This window comes from Argentina silus, assembly GCF_951799395.1.
Source record: "Argentina silus genome assembly, chromosome: 17".
Taxonomy (NCBI): Eukaryota; Metazoa; Chordata; class Actinopteri; order Argentiniformes; family Argentinidae; genus Argentina; species Argentina silus.
The window spans coordinates 11,492,740-11,513,914 of NC_139671.1; the positions used below are offsets into that span (position 1 = coordinate 11,492,740).

The window sequence follows — 21,175 nt, forward strand, 5'->3', positions numbered from 1 at the left end:
TTTTATGGGACTTATCATCTGAACCTGCCTGCCAGGCTGCGTTTCACCACACTATCAAAGCTCTCTCTATTTTGTCATTAGGAGACTTATTGTGTGAATTGAAAATCCAGCTATCGTTTGACAAAGGAGAGGCTATGATAACAGTGGGACCTGGCAGTATGCACCATAAAGCATCGAGTTAAAGCGTGACTAGTTAAAGCACGTAGGATTATGACCTGGCCCACACACAACCATCACAGTTTAGTCAGGTATGCACCAACGGATTCATAAATAATCTGCCTGGTCTCACAAGACAGACGAGTGACGCCGGACAGACGCACTTAATTCAGCTGTCAGGAAAATTAAAACCCTTAATTACCCACAGTCTTATGGGAGAGACGAACTTTTAACAACTCGGACAACTTCAGCATAAGTCTCGTTTTGACCAATTCCCAGCCAGTGTTGGGGCTCTGATAGGTTTTCCAGAAGGATGTGGGACTCATAGGAGTGTGGCAGCCGCTTAAAATAAAGTGACAATTTTTAATGGGGTTTCAAACCTCAGCGAGTCTCAGCATCCTGCCAAGCCCCCGGCTATGGCGCCCGTCCAAGCCCTCTCTTTATCGAACAGGACGTGGAGGAGTGAGCTTGTTCTCTCAGATCGCTGCCATTACAGAGGCTGTAGGCAGTCGACCATTTTCTGAATTGGATTCGCCAGTATCCCAGTAGCTTTTATATGTGCCATATGTGTGGATACACACTATAGTACCCCTGCAGTCAGCTCCAAACAATCCTACTTTTAGAGGTGAACGCTCCCCTGACAATAAAGGGGATTGGAGAACCCTGCCAAGCCCAGTTAATCCTAATAGGGTCAGGTCATTTTATACATTAATCAAAAATTCACCACAAGGTCTGATTTAGATGGGCTGCCTTCATTGTTCCTGGCATAATTTAAACAGAAAAAAAAAAAGAAAAACGGTTCCTTTGAAGTTTCCCTCCAAATATGGGATATGAGTGAAATGGATAGTAATATTGCCTCTATTGTTACTGTCTCCACTACGGTCTATCCAGCACAGGATGCTGTGTGTGATCAGGCCCGGCAGAGAGAGCAGCTCAGTTAGAGAGAGTCTGAAGTCAGAGACTAACAGGAAATGCAATTACTGTCTGTCTGGAGCCCGCATTCCTCAACAGTAAGGCCAATTTCACAGCAATTTCAATGAGTCAACAGCTCGTAAGTAATCGTAATGAGCGTCTTAATGTTTTCACACGATGCAGAGCACCCCTTTGTGGTTTTATCCCTTCGCCATTTGATCCTCCTAATACTCTACAAGCTGTTTATACTGTACACTCGAGCTGTGGACTCGCACGGGTCCCAGGAGAAGGCCCCAGCCCCAGTGTTTGTGGAATACTGTCGTTTAAACGTTGTGTCAACAGGGATCAGGTTCCCGGGTTTGGCATCCCTCAGGTTCAAAGGTTGGCAGTAGTGGACAGCAGCTAATGCTAACAGGGTGTGTCGTGTTGGCTCCTGAACTGTTGTAATAGCAAAGCCTCAGCTCCAGGGTGGCACTGCACTTTGTTACTCCCATTGTCAGTGGAGAGAGGCCAGCTGGCACAGTGGAAGAACAGGCACAGAAGACGTTGCATAACCATTGAGTGATAAAAGGTATTTTGGTTGGGATTGGGGGTACTGCATGTAACTATTGCTTTGAACTCCATGGAGTAAGGAAAAAGGTCACGAGCGAATCCTTATGTTCTTCTGTTCCTGAATCACAACTGTAGACAAGGACATGGAGCCTTTTCAGGTGATAATTGGTGGTACACAGCTTTTGCCATTGGAAATTAGGTTAATCCCTAGAAGAAGTAGCCAAGGAGACATCAAGACAGAGACAGACAGGCACTCTCTCTCTCTCTCTCTCTCTCTCACTCACACACACACACACACACACACACACACACACACGCACTAAGTAGCTGCTGTGTGAACGGGGTCCAGGTTGTCTCTGCATACTGTGCTCTGTGCCAAAATGATTAAACAAATGCCCCCTTTGTGAGCAGTAGCCTTGATTAAACTGAGTCGTATGTACCCCCTGAAAAAGAAACGCAGGAAAGCGCCTTTGGTGGTGCCAAAATTCACTTGCCCTGTTAAAACATTGCTCCTGTCAAAGTTGTTTTTACTTTCTCTCTTGGAAACTAAATTTATCATGCCCCTCCTGAGATTTCAGATTTTTTTCAGTGAATGAGCTTGATTATTTATGTGCAAAATAAATATTGAAACTATATATGCGTTAGTGGTCACAGAATGCTGGCACCAATAAATTTCAACAAGAGATTATTTACAGTGCCACAATAAGAGCGAAAATAACCATGTTGTGGCTGTACAACAGACCCTTACATATTTCAAAATGGCAAATTTCACCTACTCACAAAAGATCACAAATAAAATCAATTATTATGCCACATTATAGAATACATAAAACTTTGACCATTGAAACACAGTTTTAATTGACACACAATGACATACAATTTTCCAATGTAAAACAAATGAAGGCATTGCCATGGTTGAGTATGGATCTTACTTTGACCTTTCAAGTGTGAGTTTTCTAGAGTGCATCTCATTGGAAAAAGTCTAGAGCCCGGGCTTCAGCAATATTATTTTCACCTATCTATTGCTTTCAGATCGATGCAACTGAGGGAAAGGAAAACAGGAGGAGAGACCAATTTGCATCCTATAGGAATTAAAAGATCCATAGGATCCAACTCATGAGATCACTGAAATTAAAAGGTTTGAGCAATGCTGCTCCCTTCTGGAGAAAAGTCAGAGCAACAGTGGAATCATGTTTCAAATTCCAAATTTAGCTCCAACAAAATCTGACAGTCTATCATTGGTGTTATGCTCCATCACTAATATGAAATGCTCCTTTTTACAAAACCCTAACACAGTCTTTGGAAATTAGTTTAGTAAGCATGTAAGAGCCCCATCAATACAGCCATATATCACGTTGTATATCATGGAAAGACTCCTCTGGGTCCTGCATAATTGAAGCAGGGTTTTAAAACATGTTTGTCTCTGATGTTCTCCCCTGATCCAGGAGCTCATCACCTGCTATTTGAGTCATCATGACAAAAGGGAATACCCTATTCCAAGCAGCCGACATTAAATGAGAATGAGGATGAGAAGTGGTTTAGTGTGGTTTTATAAAAACATGTATTCGTATTGAACATGTCTTCCTGCCTGCTGCTTTTGACGTTTTTCTGCCTCACCTACGTAGTTTCCTAACCTGCATGAGACCTGGGGCTTACAGTATATTCAGGGGGGACACATTACATTGCAATAGAAATGTATTGTGTAGAACAGACACAATTATCTGTCATTTGGTATTAACGTTCACATTAGTCCTTTACAATATATTTCTTCTTGAGGTTTCTCTCCTTCACTGGGAGACTGTGTGAGACCAGCTCCAGCTCTGGGTTCTGACAGCCACTGTAATAGGCCCTCTCACACGTAGAGAGAATCAGCCTGACAGCAGAAATGATCTTCATGATGGAGGCTGCACTGCCTAATGCATAATATCTGACTCCTCCATCTATACATGAAAACGAAAGAGTGGCAAGAACCTATTCATGTTTCATCATGGGCTACGGCAAAACAATTCTCCTTCCTTGCCCTATTTTCGCTCTCTTCTCTATGAATCATTCCACCTCCACTCCACTTCTGTGCACTCCGAGCTATCTCATTACAGGCCCTTTATTTCCAAACTTTCTTTTCATTCATACTGTTCCTCTAGGCTATTCGTTACGATACATAAAGTACAACCTACATTAAAGGCCTACATGAGCCACCACATTGGCTGTTGAATGTTTTAGAGCTCACTAGACCTGGTATGTAAGTGTCCACATGTAGCATCTACAGTATGAATGAACTGATACTGTATTGTGGAATAGAATCATAGGATTAATATATCCCAATTGAAGCCAAAGTTAGTACATATACATACTGTTTGATTTTCATCCTCTCAAGGAAGATGATATAATTAGTCCACAAAGCCTCACTCGTCACATACGTAGGCTACACCTTAGAACAGATGGCAGATGCGACGGAAGCTGTAATGTCATGACAATCGTACATCACATGTATTAACGGTCTTTGGTTCAGTCCAGAAGATGGCAGTGATGCACGATGGATACATTTAGAACATTGGAAAACCTGAACCAACCCATTCAACAACTTCCCAGTTTAATCACTTATTATATATATTTTGCACATTTTGAAGATACTGGCTAGAATAACAATGCGGGAAATTCCGGTAAGCATTCGTTGAACACTGTCTGGCGCTGGATCGAGCTGTGTTCTCTGAAAGACAATAACACTTCCGGGTTCGTTTTAGCAACTTCAAAATAAAAGCGCGAGGTTTTGGGCCACAATACAGGGCTAAGAAGAATACTTTGTATGATACCTCATGGTTGAAACTCTTGATATGTATACTAGAAATGTTGCTGAGCACAGTGGTAGTAAAAATCCTGTTTAGCCTTGAAAAGATATCTGTGTGCAGTCCATTATGTGTCCCCTATGCAGTGCAGCAGTCTTTCATCGGGGTAAGTTGGATATTAGAGGAATTACAAACCCTTAAAAACATAATACATTGAGAGGATTAAATGTTTATTTCCAGATATAGTTACATATATTTTTTGGTTCCTTTATCCATATTTAGTCTTTCTAAATGCTTAAACAAGTTTAACGTGGGCGCTTTTATTTTGAAGAAATTGGCGGAGTTCTACTATTGTTGTTCACGGAACACAGCGGATGTGATAGATGCATGAGATGAATGTACATGAAGTATTTCGGCTAGTCGAATTACTGTTAGCGCCAAATATAATAGAAGAAACTTATCTGCAGTTAGTGCACCTAAACAAATATAAATTAGTATTGTAGACCATGATCCCAAATTCGTAACCTAATTTAATCTTAGAGCTCTAGCTATTTGCGCAGAGATAGATTGCGTTACAGAGTAAAATAGGCGTCCAAACCAAGCAAACATTTTTGTTGATCAGGCAATTAACAGGTGATGATGGAGGTATGTGACAGCGTGATTTCAAAACCATTCTGATTCTCTGACAATGTATTGATAACCAGATGGCATAGGCTAGATGGCTGGTGTTCAAAGTATGATTGACAGTTATCCATACAACACTGTATTGCACTGAACATGAATGTATTGTACTATGCGGAATATACTGTTCCCTACTGTCAAGCTACAATAATCAAACTCATATGGTGTATATTATAGTAGCCTACAATGTTGCCTACAATTTTTTTCCTCTATAGTGATGGACACGGACAACTCAAGTCAACAACAGAAAAGCAGTTTTCCAGGGTGTGAGTTTCATAATGTTTTGACTGTCACAGCATAGAGTGACCATGCTCAGTAGTAGTGTTGTTGTCGTCCTTGTCATCGTTGTTGTCATCTAATATGTTAAGACCTATACATGTGTCTGTCTTTCAGACAAGATGTTGCTCCTTCCAGTCAATATCCTCTTTGCTAGTGAAGATGAGGATAATGAGGACATGTCAATCATAGAAAAGGAGTGTCTATCACGTGACGTTAATGATTTCCCATCAAGCATGGAAGAGGATAACTCCACCAGTAAAGATGACTGTCTCTCATCCAGTGATGGAGAGAACTCAACAACAGACACACTGGAGTTTCCGATTGGGGAGGATGCGGATGAACCAATACAGACAAAGACCGGGATGGATGCTCAATCAAGAAATTATGAAGACTCACAGGAAAATAAAGATGCTGTGGATTCTCCAACAAGTGATATCGAAGAGGACCCTCCAACGAGAAAGAACCCCCAAATAAAGGATGTGGAAACCACAGAGAATGTTGAAGCTGACCCCCCAACAAGGGAGACCCCCCAAGTTAAGCAGGAGGACACCATAGAGGAGATGGTGGGTTCTCAAATAGTAGGTAGAGCTCAGAGGGAGGGTCGAGTCTACTCCTGCACCAAGTGCCCCTACATCACAACAAGCTCCTACAACCTCACAGTCCACAAGAGGACACACACCAACGAGAGGCCGTACACGTGTCCCATGTGCCAGTGGGGCTTCCGCACCCAGAGTCACCTCTATCGCCACACCAGAAACGTAGACTGCACCGCCACCGACATAGCCAAGGCTAAGAGGGAGGATCCATCTCAGAAACCTTCCAGACAGAGGAGTGAGTCAGTAACTGAGTTCAAGTGCGAAACCTGTGACTACTCCACCAATCTCTCTTACAACCTCAAGGTGCATCAGCGCTCTCACACAGATGAGCGGCCATACATGTGTGACAAATGTGATGGCAAGTTCCGCACCCAGAGTCACCTGTACAGACACACACGCAACCACCTACGCAATGCTACACGGGCCGGGCCGGGCAGGCCCTCACCTACCAAACAGGCCAAGCCACAATCCAGGTACAACAGGGGTGGAGCGAAAGACTGATGAACAGGACTGTCATGCACCCTGAGTAATATTGTGGTCCTCTGTGGCTCAGTTGGTAGAGCATGGCGCTAACAATGCTTAGGTTGTGGGTTTGATTCCTGCAGTGCATTGGTTGTACTATAACATATGGGTAGCACTTTACATTACAGCTCGGAATAATTGGGTAACAGCATGGTAATTACTGGTAGTTATCAGTAACAAGACAATTACCTTGTTATTACAAGGTAAGGCAGACTGTAGTTTCCACTTAATTATTTTGTATGAAAGATGCTTGTTTCAGTATTATTGTTATACCGTTTCTATATTCTTCTTGAATCATTGAAACTGATGAGCACAAATGTATAACCAAAAAACAGAGAAGGTAGTTACTATTGAAATAGTAAAAAACTGGAAAATGCTATATAACCTATTTCCATTTTGTTCTACCCTTGTATCCCATCTTAAACTGACAAGGAAAACCATGTTTATCATGGTTAGACCATCAGTCAGTGGTAATACAGTCATTCATATCAATATACATTAATCCACTGCATCATTACCGCAGCAATAAGCTACCCAATTGGTCTGATGCATAGGCCTAAATTGAGTGTTTATGAATGACTCCATACAGTTAATGTAAATGTAGATTTTCCCCTATTAACACATTGAGACATTGACATTAGTAATAATAAGTAGGTTTGTGGGAGGAGAATGAACAGACTGAATAATAAGCAGACCTCCAACTCCACGAGCCCCCTTTCCCTCCTGTAGTACCGATACTACAGTAGCTTACGTATAACCACTAACTGAGTAACCATGGTCTAGGTTGTGAGGCTAAGACAGGGTACAAGGCTAGAACAAAATGAAAACATGTAATATAGCATTTTCCAGCTCTGATATCACCTTATTTCATAGTAACTTCCTTCTAGGTTCAAGCATCTTTCATGCAAAAATAATTACATGGGAACTACAGTCCAACTTACCTTGTAATAACAAGGTAATTTTCTTTCTTTTTACTGGTAATTGCCAAACATATTATTTCCCACTTATTCTGAGCTGTAACGTACAGTAAAGTGCTACCATATAAGATTTGATGCATTTCAACCCTCAGTTTTATCTCAGTTTATCTAATTGTCCTTAGATGCAGATCTCAGGTCAGTTGTGCATTCTCCCTCTGACAGTATATGGTTAAGGTTACAATTAGGGCATGTTAAACCTATCGTAGATCTGTTCCTACAGGGGACTTTTACCCAGAGCATGTTGATCAGAGCTAGAGAGACCAACAGCACTGCTCTCTCGCTGCTCTCTCCATGACATCAGTGGAACACAAATAGAATCAAAGCTCCCATTGGTTAATCTAGTTAGTGCACCGCGACACACATTTTCAAAACAGAATACAAAAAGCATCTTGAGGCCTCATAGATAACAGGGTCAGCACTGCAGCATTCACCATTGACCCACTCTGCATTTATCTCTATGGAAACCAGAGGAATCAATCCTCCCGTTCAGTTTTTTTCTGTGCCTCTGAAAGAAAATTAGAAATTAAATCTAAATGTAAATTTGTGCGTCTTTGTGTTTTGTTGCACAAAACAATAGAACCCATGTTTTGTTTACTTGAACCATGGCTTTGCATTACCTCATGGTATCACATATTTGTAATAAAAAAAAAGTTCAACTGGCTCAAAGTTGCCTTCTGCTCAATAGAGTTCTCACTTACCATTGCAACACTTTTAGATTGTTATAATGTCATCATTATAATGTCAATTTATTTCACTGAAATCATAAAGTTGGTATTTCCAAATTCTTATTAAATTGACTATTACGAATAGTGTCATAAAATAAGTCAATTGTATGAAAAATAAATACGACCACACACACGCTTTACCTCTGCAGGAAATCTTACAGAGGTAAATCGTGTGTGCGTGAGTATTATTCTATTATCACTTTATTTTGTTGTTGTTGTTTGGTTGTTTGTGATGTGAGCTGCTGTAACACCTTAATTTCCCCTCAGGGATCAATAAAGTACCTCGCTATCTAATGAAGTGTAACAGAGGTGGTTGGGTGGACCACGCATGTCTGAGGAGTTACCTTGCCTGAGACCTTAACTTGAGTTAACTTGAGTTTGCTCTCTTAGCGAATGCCTAGGCTTAAGCTCAATGGATTTACACAGTCTTGTGGTGTGCAGGAGACCCAAGTTTGAACCCAAGTGATCACAGAAGCTCTAAAGCAAAATGAACACACAAATAAACCGCCATTTATTTTAAAGTGTTGTGTTCCCTGTGATGTATCTGTTTCAGGATGGAGATAGATGCTTTAGAAAGCACACATCATCTGTCAGACCAATCTCAGCAATTGCAGGATGCCGGTAAATTACAAATATGGCTGTGTTTTACACAAGTCATTACAATTTCTTTCGGGGCAAAACAAGGTCTTTCGCTATGGGCATTTCAGATTTCATAATTTCATGCAGAACAAAGTACAAAGTAGGTTTTTCTTCTTATGAAAGTATTGACCTATCATTTGTCGTCTTGATACAAACATGAATCAATTAGTAATCAAAACAAGTCTTGTTAATGTTACAGATTATATTGATCACAACCATCAATTTATGCATAGAAAACCTAATGTTGTTACATGAAATGAATTATGCCATTGATTTTATCACAACAGAAATATATCCGGAGGCTTTTGGTGAGAAGATCTGGACCAATTCAAAACAGTCATTAGGAATAATTCATGTTTCACAATCTTATGGTTCTTGCCTAACATTCTCCGCAGACATCATCACACTCTGACATCCGCAGCTTTCCCAACATCTGTGTAGACACAAAGCAATAGTAGATTATATTGTTGTGTTTTTGGCCAAATGTTTACATGGCCTGCCGGATCTTTTCCAGACTTTTCTCGATGCTGTCGATAACCTCCACGGCCGCTTGGGGGATTCTGGTTCCTGGGCCAAAGATGCAGCAGACGCCACTCTGGTACAGGAACTCATAGTCCTGCACAGGAAAGACAAGACAAAAGTAAAAAATAAAGTTGTTTAGAGAAGCTTGTTCTATCCATGTTTAACAGAATATAAAACTTAAGCCTACTTTCTAAGCTGAAGAAAAGCCCTAAAGTAAAATATGTATAGATCTGGTAAATAGGTTTTAATTGTCATCAAAATAGGCTTCTTTTTTTCATATGTATACATATATATATATATTTTAACATGGCTTCGTAGGGCCTTGGGCAAGAATATCTTTGTGACTCATATTTCTAGGAACATTGGGGCCCCTTTTCTCTTTGGTATTTGTTATTACGGATAGAAGGACAGAAGGATAGAAGGATAGAAGGGCAGAAGGATAGAAGGACAGAGGGACAGAAGGACAACCTTGTCTTCACTTTGACCCTTTATCCCTGCATATGAAAAGGACTATTGTGTGGCCCAGTGCATCACCAAGTAACTCTCCTTGTGAATTGATATACTTTATTAGTCTAAATGGGCCCTGAGTAGCGGGCACCTATAATAAAACACACTAGCTTCTCTGACTCAGTTGAACAAAGCAAAGTATATTTTAAGAGCCTGTACATTACTGATTTTCAATGTTGTGACTACTAAGCAGGACATACTTAATAATGTGTTATATACTGTAGCTTCTATGAATACCAATTATGCATATAAAGGCCTGCAGGCCCCTTCAATTAACAAGCTAATGAACTTTCTCTCATTTCTTCTTATGTTGAAAGCCAGTAATCTGAAGATGGTCACTTGGGTTTCCACTGGTGATCATTAATTAAAAACAATGCGGCACAAATGACATACTGTAAGATAAGCCAGACACAAGGGAGGGCTTGTTCAAAGGCCGCAAATCAGCAAATCCGACTTTGATATTGTAATGAGAGTCTAACCCTATCATTTGGATTTATTACAAAGATAGATTGGCAGGTCTTTTTTTTCATCCAGTTTACACTTCTACCCACTATCAGAGAAATCAGGAAGCAAATGACGCATGGATTATTGGGAAGTGAAGGCCCTAGGTGTAATAGTTTACATGAGAAAGAGACAGAAGAGAGAGAGTGTGTGTGTGGGTGTGTGTGTGTGTGTGGGTGTGTGTGTGTGAGAGAGAGAGAGAGAGGGGCAGCGAGCAAGTGAGCGAAAGAGACATCAGGTTACCTGTGGCGGTATAACACCCCCGCAGATGACCAGGATGTCGGGTCTGTTGAGGCTCCTTAGCTCCTTGATGAGCTCTGGGACCAGGGTTTTGTGTCCGGCGGCAAGCGTGCTGACACCCACACAGTGCACATCCGCATCTACAGCCTGCTGGGCCACCTCGAGGGGAGTCTAAAAGAGGGAACCAAGGGGGGGAAGCACAGGGGAGAAAAATCACATGACTATCTGAAACAGACTGTGGCAGAAGACTCAGCGACTACAGTGCCCTTCATAAGTATTGGGCATACAGTCTGAAAGCCCTGAGGTGGATCAATAGGGAGGTGGACAAATGACTCATAATACCTCCTCGGTGTGACACCTACTCATTAGGAGCCACTCAGGAGCTCACATAGGTATTCCACAACACAACACACATGGAGAAGTGAATAGCAAAAAAATGAAATTATCCTGAGAGGAGAGTATCGAACTAGCTGTCATGCAACTAGCATGCATTAGTGACCTAGCATGCATTAGTGACCTAGACTGGTAAATACACTCAATATTTTCCTCAGGGGTGAGCCTGTCATCATGGATCTGTTCAGCACACTCAGGAAGGGCTAATGTGAATATGAGCTATTTTACAAAAGGGCAAAAGTCAGAGCTTTGCAAATATCCTGATAATGAGAAAAAAAGAAAGTGAAAAAGGGCCCGGAGGGAAGCAGCTACATACAGAGTCTGTGTTTATCAACGTGACATTTACAGTGTGGTACTGTAGTTATTCCCTTGGTGGTCTGCTCATAGAAATCATCATGAGATCTCCTCTCCTCTGCGTTCTTCTCCCTGGCTGTTGAACCCCGGCTAAGGAACAGTAGACCAGGAGGCAGCTAGGCTGTTAATGATACTCTCTCGGGACAGATCTAGGGAAATGGCCACTTGAGCATGAATCAAAGAATGTAAGGATAGGATAAGCGTTATTTTGAAAACTCAAGCAGAACGGTGGCTTAACCCACTGGTATGTTGCTTTGATCTAGTCTAGTGGGAACGTATTGCTACCTAATCACTTGTGATTGCTAATTGGCATGATTCTCTCCTCTCCACTAAGAGCTGATGTGTTGTGAGCTTTCTGGTGCATAATGGCTGTCATGACAACCCAAGTAGGTACACAACCTTAATTAGATCTATTTAAAACCAAAGCCAATACAGATCACCATTATCATCAATGTGAAATGTCTAAATGAATGAGGCTTAAAGGCAGTTCTAGAATTGCAGATAGATCTGCACTTCTCACTCAATTTATCTCACCTGGAACAGCGGCCCGATGTCGACATCGAATCCCAGATCAGCGAACCCCGTGGCAATGACCTTGGCACCCCTGTCATGGCCGTCTTGCCCCATCTTCGCCACCAGCAGACGGGGGTTCCTCCCCTCATGCTTCTTAAACTCCACAACCCTGGAAAAATGGACCAGGGATGACAACATCAGGTCCTATTGTGACAGAAATGTGTCAAGAATTCTGGCACAATGGCAGAGGTGCATGGGGCCAGTGACATCCATGTGCACTTTTTTTGTACTTTGAGAAAAGTGCAAAAGACAACATATGTTGCTTTGTGATGTTCCCTGTGAAGAAAAAGTGCTACATAAATTAAAAGCATTATCCCCAAAACAGCCACAACAAAACCAGGCATAACAGATAGTGATGCTTGGCAGTAAAAAAACACCTGAGCACAAACAACCATACAGAGAGTTCAAGAGAAGCTTCACAGCCTTTCCCCAATCGCTGCTAAAGCATGCAAACCAACCTTGGGGTGTGTCTCCCAGGGGGCCAATACTGAGCTAAGCACTGTCTGTTAGGGAGAAGGTCAAATGTCGACTGTAACATATCAATCACAGACAGTTCTTCTTCCTCTTACCGGTTGTGGGTGAGGGCGATCTCCTCGTTCTCCCCGAACTCACTGCGGTAGGCCCCACTAACCATCCTTGTGCTGGCTTTGTGTTCCCCAAACACATTCTTCATGGCATCTGTGATCTCTCCTACAGAACACCTGGGCAATAAAAAAACTAATCAACAAAGGTTTTCTTGGAGTTTATGTTCATCATGCAACACATTAGAGAACATTAGTGCGGTACTGTGGACACATGATATGATGCACTAAGCTATGGCCAAATTAATACATACTGTAGGTGTATTAGTCTGTAATCCACTAGTACTAATTTGCTACAGAGCATATTTTGTTCAAAAGGGTTTGTGGTTCGCCATCTCTAAGGAGTCACATATCAAATGCGAATTAATCAGATTTAATTAAACTTCGTCTGTCCAATAGCTCATACTGTACATTTGCTCCACAGTTCTGACAATATTGTCACTTCAGCCGTTGGAGCGCATGGCCATCTTAGTGACTACCATCAAGACCATGATTAGCTGAATGAGGTGGTTCAGTGCTGGAACCGGAGTTCCTGACCACTGGACCAGCGAATAGTATTCCCTCACCTAGCTCGAGCTGCCGCCACAGCCAGCTCCAGAAGGTTCCCCTCCCGGGTGCGGGCACACTCCTCTATGGCAGCCAGGCTCTTCTTGGCAGCCTCAGGGTCACGGCTCGCCCGCACCTGCAAGGATTAAAACAAATATTAAGGATTACAAAACTCAATAACCATGACATAGACATGACATAGCACAGCCCTCATAGACATTATGTAGTCTTGATACTTCCTTGACATATGACATTTAAAGCACAACATAATGTGATCTTGAGATCAATTAAGGAAGCTATGTGAAAAGTTAAGGGTCCAAGGTTTTCACTACATTCCTGATCAGAAACAAGATAAAAAATCTGAGGAAGATAATTGGCTCACACATATTTTGACGGGAGAAATCGCAAGTCAGGGTTTCTAGACTGATGAGTGAAGCAAAGTGAGGTTTCATCAGGGGCCCAAGGGGGAATATGCAGGGATAACTCTACATCGGCCTAGTATTTTAGCTTTAATGTTTACGTAACCCAACAGCCTTACTCTCCTTGATCAGACGTGGGGTTTTGTTTCGATGCCAAGTGACCTTCCAGAAGACGCAGAGAGAATAAGACATTAGACCGTGGCCTGTGGCACTAGATGCAGTACAGGAGCGCTTGCTTGTCGTAAAGCATCTACAAGTACACAAGACTGCTTGCATCTGCAGCTAGTCATGCGCATATCACTGCATGTAAGCCACACATCACCATTGACGGTAACACAGAAGAACACAATAAAATAATAATAGAAGAGCATCGTGAATGAAGCATGAAGATTAAGTATGAATGCCCAATTCAACTGGAAACAATTCAGTCCAAATTACAAACTCTGAAATCAACACAACAGACAGAGAGTTGTAATAATACTGAACAAAAAAACATAAACATATGAAAATATGTTCAAATAAAGACATCATCTTTCATCTTTCAACTTTCTGTATCTGTCTTTTATCCCCCTGCATAGACCCTATGGCTGACAGGAGATGTGGAATCTGAAGCAAGCAGGTTGAACTGACAGGCAAAGTTATGCGGGGGCACACAGTAACAGATGTCAGCTGTCAGATGAATTATAATCACAGGATTCAAAACAGAAAGGGGACCTCATGTATATTTAGTGAGGATCAGAGTGGATAGAGGCATCTGGATATATGTAGCTGTCACCCGTGATTCTGTTCATCATTTGTCAGTGTCAGGTGAACACCTATTACATCATCATGTTAGGAGATAATTACTGTATGTCAATAGTGCTGGTAGAGAATGGTAGCAATGAGGTACAGTGGTAAAAAAGGGATAGATATCTGAGATATTTACTAGGGTTCCTTATCCGTGTAACTCCTGTAACTACTGATCCGTTCTTCCGTTGGAGCCTCCTTCCATAACAGACCTACAGTAAGGGGCTGCTGTGTGCAACCAGGATAAAAGAGCTTGAGAGAGAGAGAGGGAGAGAGTGTGTGTGTGCACATGTGCATGTGGATGATAAATCCAACAGGTTTTGTCAATTCCCTGGTCTCATCATAGGAGTTAACCAGAACAGTAAATGACTACTGGAACATCTGTAGTCAGAGCAATTTCAGGGGTATCATTACTTCCATCTGTGTGAGATCTAACACAGTTAGTAGACTGTGAGCAAGAGAGTGGGGGGTGAGGGGTGAGAGAGTGGGGGGTGAGTGTGATATTGAGATGGGTAAAATTGTCATGGCTTGGGTAGTTCTTCCTCACCGTGGTGATTCTCAACAGTGGCACAAACACACACCCTAACACACCACACTAACCTTTTTGAGTTTGTCAATCTGTTTATTGCGTACACTGGTGTTGTCTATAGCCAGCACCTCAACAGACTCCTCTTTCTCCAGCTTGTACTTGTTTACTCCAACAATGACCTCAGAACCTAGGGGACACAACCACACACACAAACACACACACAAACACACACACCTCTGCTGAGTGGATGGCAGCGAATACAGATGGCAGATGAAACTGGGTTTGAGGACATCTAGATTTGTTTCAACATCAGTGCACTCTGCACTCTCCTTATAAAGGGACTAGCTACTGAAGGCACTTCTTTGACAATGGAAAACTAGAAAGTAGCTAGTCCACTCCCACTGTGTTTAAAAAGCTTGTGTGCACTGACAGATGTCAAGCCTCCTCTTCACTCAAAGACAGCACTTGGACCAGCCTCCTTGGTTTGGGGATGTGATTTCATGTTTCATGGCTGGCTAGAGCAACAGCCCGACAGGGTTTCAAGCCTTAGATTGGACGATTATAAATGGATGAGATGAATAGAAACATGGATATGTTGGATATGAGATTATTTTTGGCCACTTGGTTATAGACCAATTTTGTAGAGTGACTGAGATGATGTTGTCCCATCGACTGTGCTTCTTCCTCTCCACCATTCAACTTGTAGATGTTTGTAAGTCTCGCAATCCAGTTTTGTTCCTCTCCATCCTCAAAAGTGAAGAGGTCTGAATACTTTCCGAAGGAGTATTCCTGACTCAACACACTAACACCATAGTGCACACCTTTCAATAATTCCCTTACTCTTAAGCCGTAGAATACCAAGGTTTATAGGGTTCCATCTGTGTACACACGCAGTGCGGCTGTGACTTGTTCTTGACTAATCTTAGTTAGGCCCATGCTTAATGAATGAGGCAAGGGGCTGTTGAGCTGGGGAAACAGATGCTAACTGCTCATTGAGTCACAGATGAGGTCCATTGTTTCAATGCCCCTGGGACAAGTACATGACTTTGAATTTGATAAATGCAAATACACGCCTACTGCGAGGAGCTAGCTATGTGAATTCCCTGTGAGCACTACAGGGGCTCCATTCAAATACATATCCATATCTAAATACATAACCTGTGTAGCTTCAGCACTCAACATAGGAGAGACAAAACACTTTGTGTTTAGAGCCCAGGAACGGACCAGCCCCTACCCCTTTGCTCTCATCAGCTGAGGGAGAAAAAAAAAAGAAAAAAAGAACCATCCATGCGTTCATCCTGCCTCCAGACAAAACTCAACCCCACTGCTGCAGATGTCAATACAAATCAGATAGTATGCAGAGGGGAGGAGCAGGCAGAAGTCAAGAGCGTTCCATTAACCAAGCACACCTGGGAGGAATCATGAAAGTATAAAGTGCTCTGATAAGTATAAAGTCTCCTCTGCTCCGACTGAACTGACAGACACAGAACTGGATGGATTAAAGCAACTTCCTAGGAGGCATGGTCCATGGCCTGTGCGTGTGTGTGTGTGTGTGTGTGTGTGTGTGTGTGTGTGTGGTAAGTCTTCAGAACAAACAGGGTATGCCTGTGTGACGTATTTGACATGTGTCCTAAATAAGGAGCTATGAAATATGGAGTGTGTTGTGTCTCATCTGCCTGACTGGCCTGATGCCTTTCAGCAATCTACTGCTCCGCGGTGGTGTGGGCCTGGGGCAGTGGTGTGGGCCTGGGGCAAACACTGTGAAGGGGGGGTTGGAGGGAGGAGGTTAGGTAGGAGGGAGGAGGAGCAGAGAGAAGAATGGGCGAAGGCAGTGTGGGTAAAGTGGATGAGGAGGGGAAGGATGCTGAGAGAATAGAGCAGTGCGGGATTGAGTGTGTGTGTGTGTGTGTGTGTGTGTGTGTGTGTATGCTTGTGTGTGTATGCTTGTGTGTGTATGCTTGTGTGTGTAGAGAGTGAAGTCACCTGAGTCTATGCGGGCCTGTCTACGAGCAGCACACTCCTCGATACGTAGTTTGGGGATCCCCTCTGCCACAGCTCTGGCCATCCCTCCCACCTCCTCAATCTCATTAATGAACTACAGAAGGGAGAAAACACACAAGGATAGACATCAATAGCATACTCAAAAATATAAACACAATCAATTCAGATAAACCCAAACATTACTGTAAAGGCCAGGGTGCTTCGCAAAAAGTAGTTTAAAAAGGCTCCTCCTCCTCATCTCCTTTCCTTCATCTGCTAGAATCTCAACTGAAAATGTGAAAGCAACAGGACGTTTCTAAATAGGTTAGTTGTGGGAAACAAGTTGTTTCGTTTACCCTGTGTTTATCAGTGCAGAAGAAAGGAAAGGTGACCAGGAACAGAGAATACCTAAGGCTATTGAGATGCAGCCCTAGGCTTTTCATAACAGGACATGTCTTAACAATGGCAAGTGTAAAGCTGAAGAAAATCCCATTCAATTCTATAAAAAAACAACAAGCTGTTGAGGGGCTACTGACCCCCTGAACCCCTAACTCCTGACCTTGAGGGCGGTATTGTAGACGTCGTTGGTGAGCGACTCCATCATGTGTGACCCCCCCCAGGGGTCGGCCACCTTGGGGATCCCAGACTCCTCCTGGATGATAATCTGGGTGTTCCTGGCGATGCGGGCGCTCTTCACCGTGGGCAGGCCCAGGGCCTCGTCAAATGAGTTGGTGTGCAGAGACTGGGTCCCTCCGAACACAGCTGCCATGGCCTCAATCACTGTACGCACTACATTGTTGTAGGGATCCTGGAGGACGGCAGAAGATGCTTATTCACAATAATAACATCAATTATCTGTTATGATAATGGAAAGGATTATGATGATAATGGTGATAAATACATTTGCTGTAGCCTACCTTTTCATCTAACTCAGTACAAACCACCTGAGTAATCACAGGCTACCAAAACATGGATGATGAGAGAGAAAGCCTTTCTGAGACATTTCACTAAATATAGTCTTTGCTAACCAGAAAACATGAAGAGGCCATAAATGGTTTCAATCTTAAGAACGAGAATGGGTTTCAGTCCTGAAAACATATTTTTCTTGTTGCCAATGATTTTGGTTGCCATGAAAACTGTCTCTGCCTTAAAGGTGCACTATACACATGGTGGTGGACAGACACCTTCAAAAACGTAAAAGAAAGAAAAAAAACTTTAAAAAAAACAATTTAAAAAATGTATTTTGCGTATTCTGCCTACCTGTTCAGTGAGAGACCAGCCAGAGGTCTGACAGTGTGTTCGGAGGAGGAGGGACTTGGTGTTCTTGGGCTGAAAATTCTCTTTGATCAGAGTGGCCCAGAGTCGCCTGCCAGCTCTCAGCTTGGCTATCTCCATGTAGAAGTTCATCCCAATGCCCCAGAAAAACGACAACCTGATAAGAAAATGTGTAGAATGTGAGTGTAAACAGTCTACCTTCGCTGACAATCAGATGTCACAACATGTGTGTGAGTGTGGATAACGAGAGACCTCTATCTGATCGTTCTGAGACAATAATGCTGCTTGGATACCATTGATAGGGGAAAAAATATGTCACCCTATAATCAAAGTTTCTTAGTTGTTTTCATACCTCAAAAAGTGGTCATAAGGTAAGCGGAGTCCATATTCAACTCAATCTCATATGTATAGAAGATCTGATTCTGCACACCTGATTCCCAAATAAATGGTTAGACAAAGTTGAATTTAGGAGTGTCCTAACCCTTTAAAAAAGCAGCTCCACTGATACTGGTCACAGATGCTTTTTTTTTTTTTTACCTGGGAGCGAACTCATCAATAGTGAGCCCGGCTTTGAGGCCCGTGCGGCAGTACTCCAGCCCGTTAGCAATGGTATATGCCACTTCCAAGATGGCGTCCGCTCCAGCCTCCTGAAGGTGGTACCCACTGATGGAGATGGAGTTGAACTTGGGCATGTGCTGTGAAGGGGTATCAATCAATCAATCAATCAATCAATTTACGGCTATGGCTCCAATGAAAATGTATAGATCATTTTATTTTAAGTCTAAGATTTTGTTCTGACTAAATGTACCACGTGAGACATTAATGGATGAATAAGTGAATAACTACCTTGGAGGTGTAGGCGAAAATGTCTGCGATGGCATGCATGGAGGGTTCCGGGGGGAAAATATAGGTGTTGCGCACCATGAACTCCTTCAGGATATCGTTCTGAATGGTTCCTGTCAGTTTCTCCTTGGGCACACCCTGCTCCTCTCCGGTCACAATAAACATTGCCAGGATCGGGATCACAGCCCCGTTCATTGTCATGGAAACAGACATGCGCTCCAAAGGTATCCCGTCAAACAGCATCTTGGTGTCCTCTACGGTGTCTATAGCAACACCTGCCATTCCGACGTCGCCATGGACGCGAGGGTTGTCAGAGTCATAACCACGGTGAGTGGGGAGGTCAAAGGCCACTGAAAGACCTTGCTGTCCCGCTGGAGAGTGGACGGGAAGAGAGGGGGAGAGAGGTGACTTACAAGGAGCAACAGTGGTGTGTAACCCTGCTCCAGTCTACTGATTGTAAACACTTTACAAAACTCTAGCCTGTGTAAAAAAGCATTCATGAAGAAGTAAGATACATGTAGCAAGGAGACTCTCAGTCTATTCAATTTAGCTCTGAGCTAGGAAACTACACACTAAGGAGTCTATTTTCAGACAAACCCGGAGGGCCACATTCATTTCCATTGTCTCTGGTCTCAGTGCATGACCTTCTTATACACAGTACTGCCAATAAATGTATGTCTACCCAGCACCAATGTCAAAGCAGAAGGGCCAAACAACACTAGTTCTATTTTCATGGACTGTGAGTGCTGCAAACATGAGCAATACACTGTATAAGCTCATCATAGGATTAAGGGTGTTGTAGGCTACCTTTAATGTTATCTCTGTAAAACTTGTTGCTCTCCTCCACGGTGCTGAAGCCAGCGTACTGTCTGATGGTCCACGGCCTGAAGGTATACATGGTAGGATAGGGCCCCCTGGTGTACGGGAAGACGCCTGGCAGCTCATCTGGGGCTGCAGTAGTGTCCGCTTTAGTATAAACAGGCTTAATGTTCAGGCCCTCTGGTGTATGCCAAATCAGATCCTCTGGGTTCTTCCCCTTCAGCTGCTTCTTAGCCATACTGGCCCATTCTGGGTTCAGCTCCACTTCATCCTGACAGGGTGTGGCAGTGCGAAACAGGCGGGAGTGTGTGTGTGTGGAGGAGATCGAGGCTCCAAGCAGTCGCCTGGCAACCAAAGCTGCACATGCCCTTTGCGCAGTCAGCATGCTCTCTCCTATCTGGATCAATCACACATGAGACACCTGTGGAATGAGGGGAATAGCAGAAGGAAAGAAAGAGAAACAGAGGGAGACAAAGAGCTAGAGAAATTACACTCCAATTTAATATGTCAAGGAAGTCTTTGTCTTTCAAGTGATGTTCCTAGTTGGGCTATCTATCCAAATAAAATGTAAACAATGACGTGTATTTGAGGATATCTGTGGTTCATTACTGTAATGGGCTTTCCAAAACCATCAAGGTTAAATATTTACAAAAGCCACAAAGGGTTGGTATGACAATTACATAAGAATGACAATACAGTACTAACAAAATCAATGACTATTATACACATTGCAAGTGGTGTAAACACAGGGTCAATTTGAGTTGGGCTTTGAAGCTTACTTGTCTACCTTTCAACCGGTTGCAAAAAGTGTACGTTTTTGGACAGGTGACACTGTAATGTCTGGGTAGCGTCAAACAAGCATAAAAAGGCTTACAACTGTGCAATTAGACAAGTGGCTTGTAGAATGACAAACTGCGTCGGTTTAGCTAGCCAGCTAATAATATTGGTTATGGTTATGGTTCTGCATAACAGGCTAGCTAAATTAGCAATAGCTAGCTTGTCACTGACACTGGTGGCAAAACGCTTTACGATAAAGCCTTTTACGCTTTCACACTATTGTCTTAATTAACACTAAATAGGGCATATCAGATACATATTCAAATATCCGATTGCACACACATGATTTCTGATGTCTAAATTCTGACCTTGTTTGTTGTGTTTTGAGTGGAGTTGCTGAAAAGGTGTGTGGACGTCTGACCAATCACAAGCCAGCTCCCCTGAGCGAACTCTGACCTGTGACATAGGATGTGAAAAGGAGTAGCGATTGTGGGTTGAAGAAGAGATGTATCACTCTCGCTGTGTAATACCTATGTTCTATCTACGGCGAATTGTGTGTTCATCATTTTCCTAGACTCAACAATAGCAGCTTATAACTGAACTAAATGATTGTGTTAATGGTACAGACAGAACATTTTGTAGCTAGCGAAGCCTCAATATATAAAATCTGAATATACTCGTCTTCGTCTGCGAATTGCAGATTGCTCG

At 42.7% G+C, this 21,175-nt stretch overlaps 1 protein-coding gene across 2 annotated transcripts; it reads right to left on the reverse strand.

The window, feature by feature from the left end:
• Nucleotides 1–8,671: 8,671 nt before the first annotated feature.
• mmut (methylmalonyl CoA mutase) lies at nucleotides 8,672–20,908 on the reverse strand. Of its 2 annotated transcripts, XR_014554711.1 has the most exons (14): nucleotides 20,836–20,908; nucleotides 19,679–20,111; nucleotides 18,875–19,242; nucleotides 18,566–18,723; nucleotides 18,014–18,185; nucleotides 17,313–17,561; nucleotides 16,757–16,868; nucleotides 14,845–14,960; nucleotides 13,060–13,175; nucleotides 12,482–12,613; nucleotides 11,874–12,021; nucleotides 10,596–10,763; nucleotides 8,975–9,438; nucleotides 8,672–8,935 (listed from the first exon to the last, which is right to left on the reverse strand). XR_014554711.1 is itself a non-coding variant. In XM_083689266.1 (13 exons), the coding sequence occupies exons 2-13, from the start codon at nucleotides 20,073–20,075 to the stop codon at nucleotides 9,310–9,312; spliced, it is 2,265 nt and encodes a 754-aa protein (XP_083545392.1). In that variant the 5' UTR covers nucleotides 20,076–20,111; nucleotides 20,836–20,908; the 3' UTR covers nucleotides 8,672–9,309. The 2 variants fall into 2 exon arrangements, 1 of the variants encoding a protein (XP_083545392.1); XM_083689266.1 differs by having other exon boundaries at nucleotides 8,672–9,438.
• Between the last annotated feature and the right edge of the window lie 267 nt (nucleotides 20,909–21,175).

What these genes read in the sequence shown, in the direction of transcription:
- mmut (XM_083689266.1), bottom strand. Translation starts at nt 20,075, where the DNA reads ATGCTGACTGCGCAAAGGGCATGTGCAGCTTTGGTTGCCAGGCGACTG. An exon ending in ATTGATGAGTTCGCTCCCAG is followed by an intron (nt 18,186 to 18,565) that starts GTAAAAAAAAAA and finishes TTTTCTTATCAG; the next exon opens with GTTGTCGTTTTTCTGGGGCA. An exon ending in ACATCGGGCCGCTGTTCCAG is followed by an intron (nt 10,764 to 11,873) that starts GTGAGATAAATT and finishes TCCCTCTTTTAG; the next exon opens with ACTCCCCTCGAGGTGGCCCA.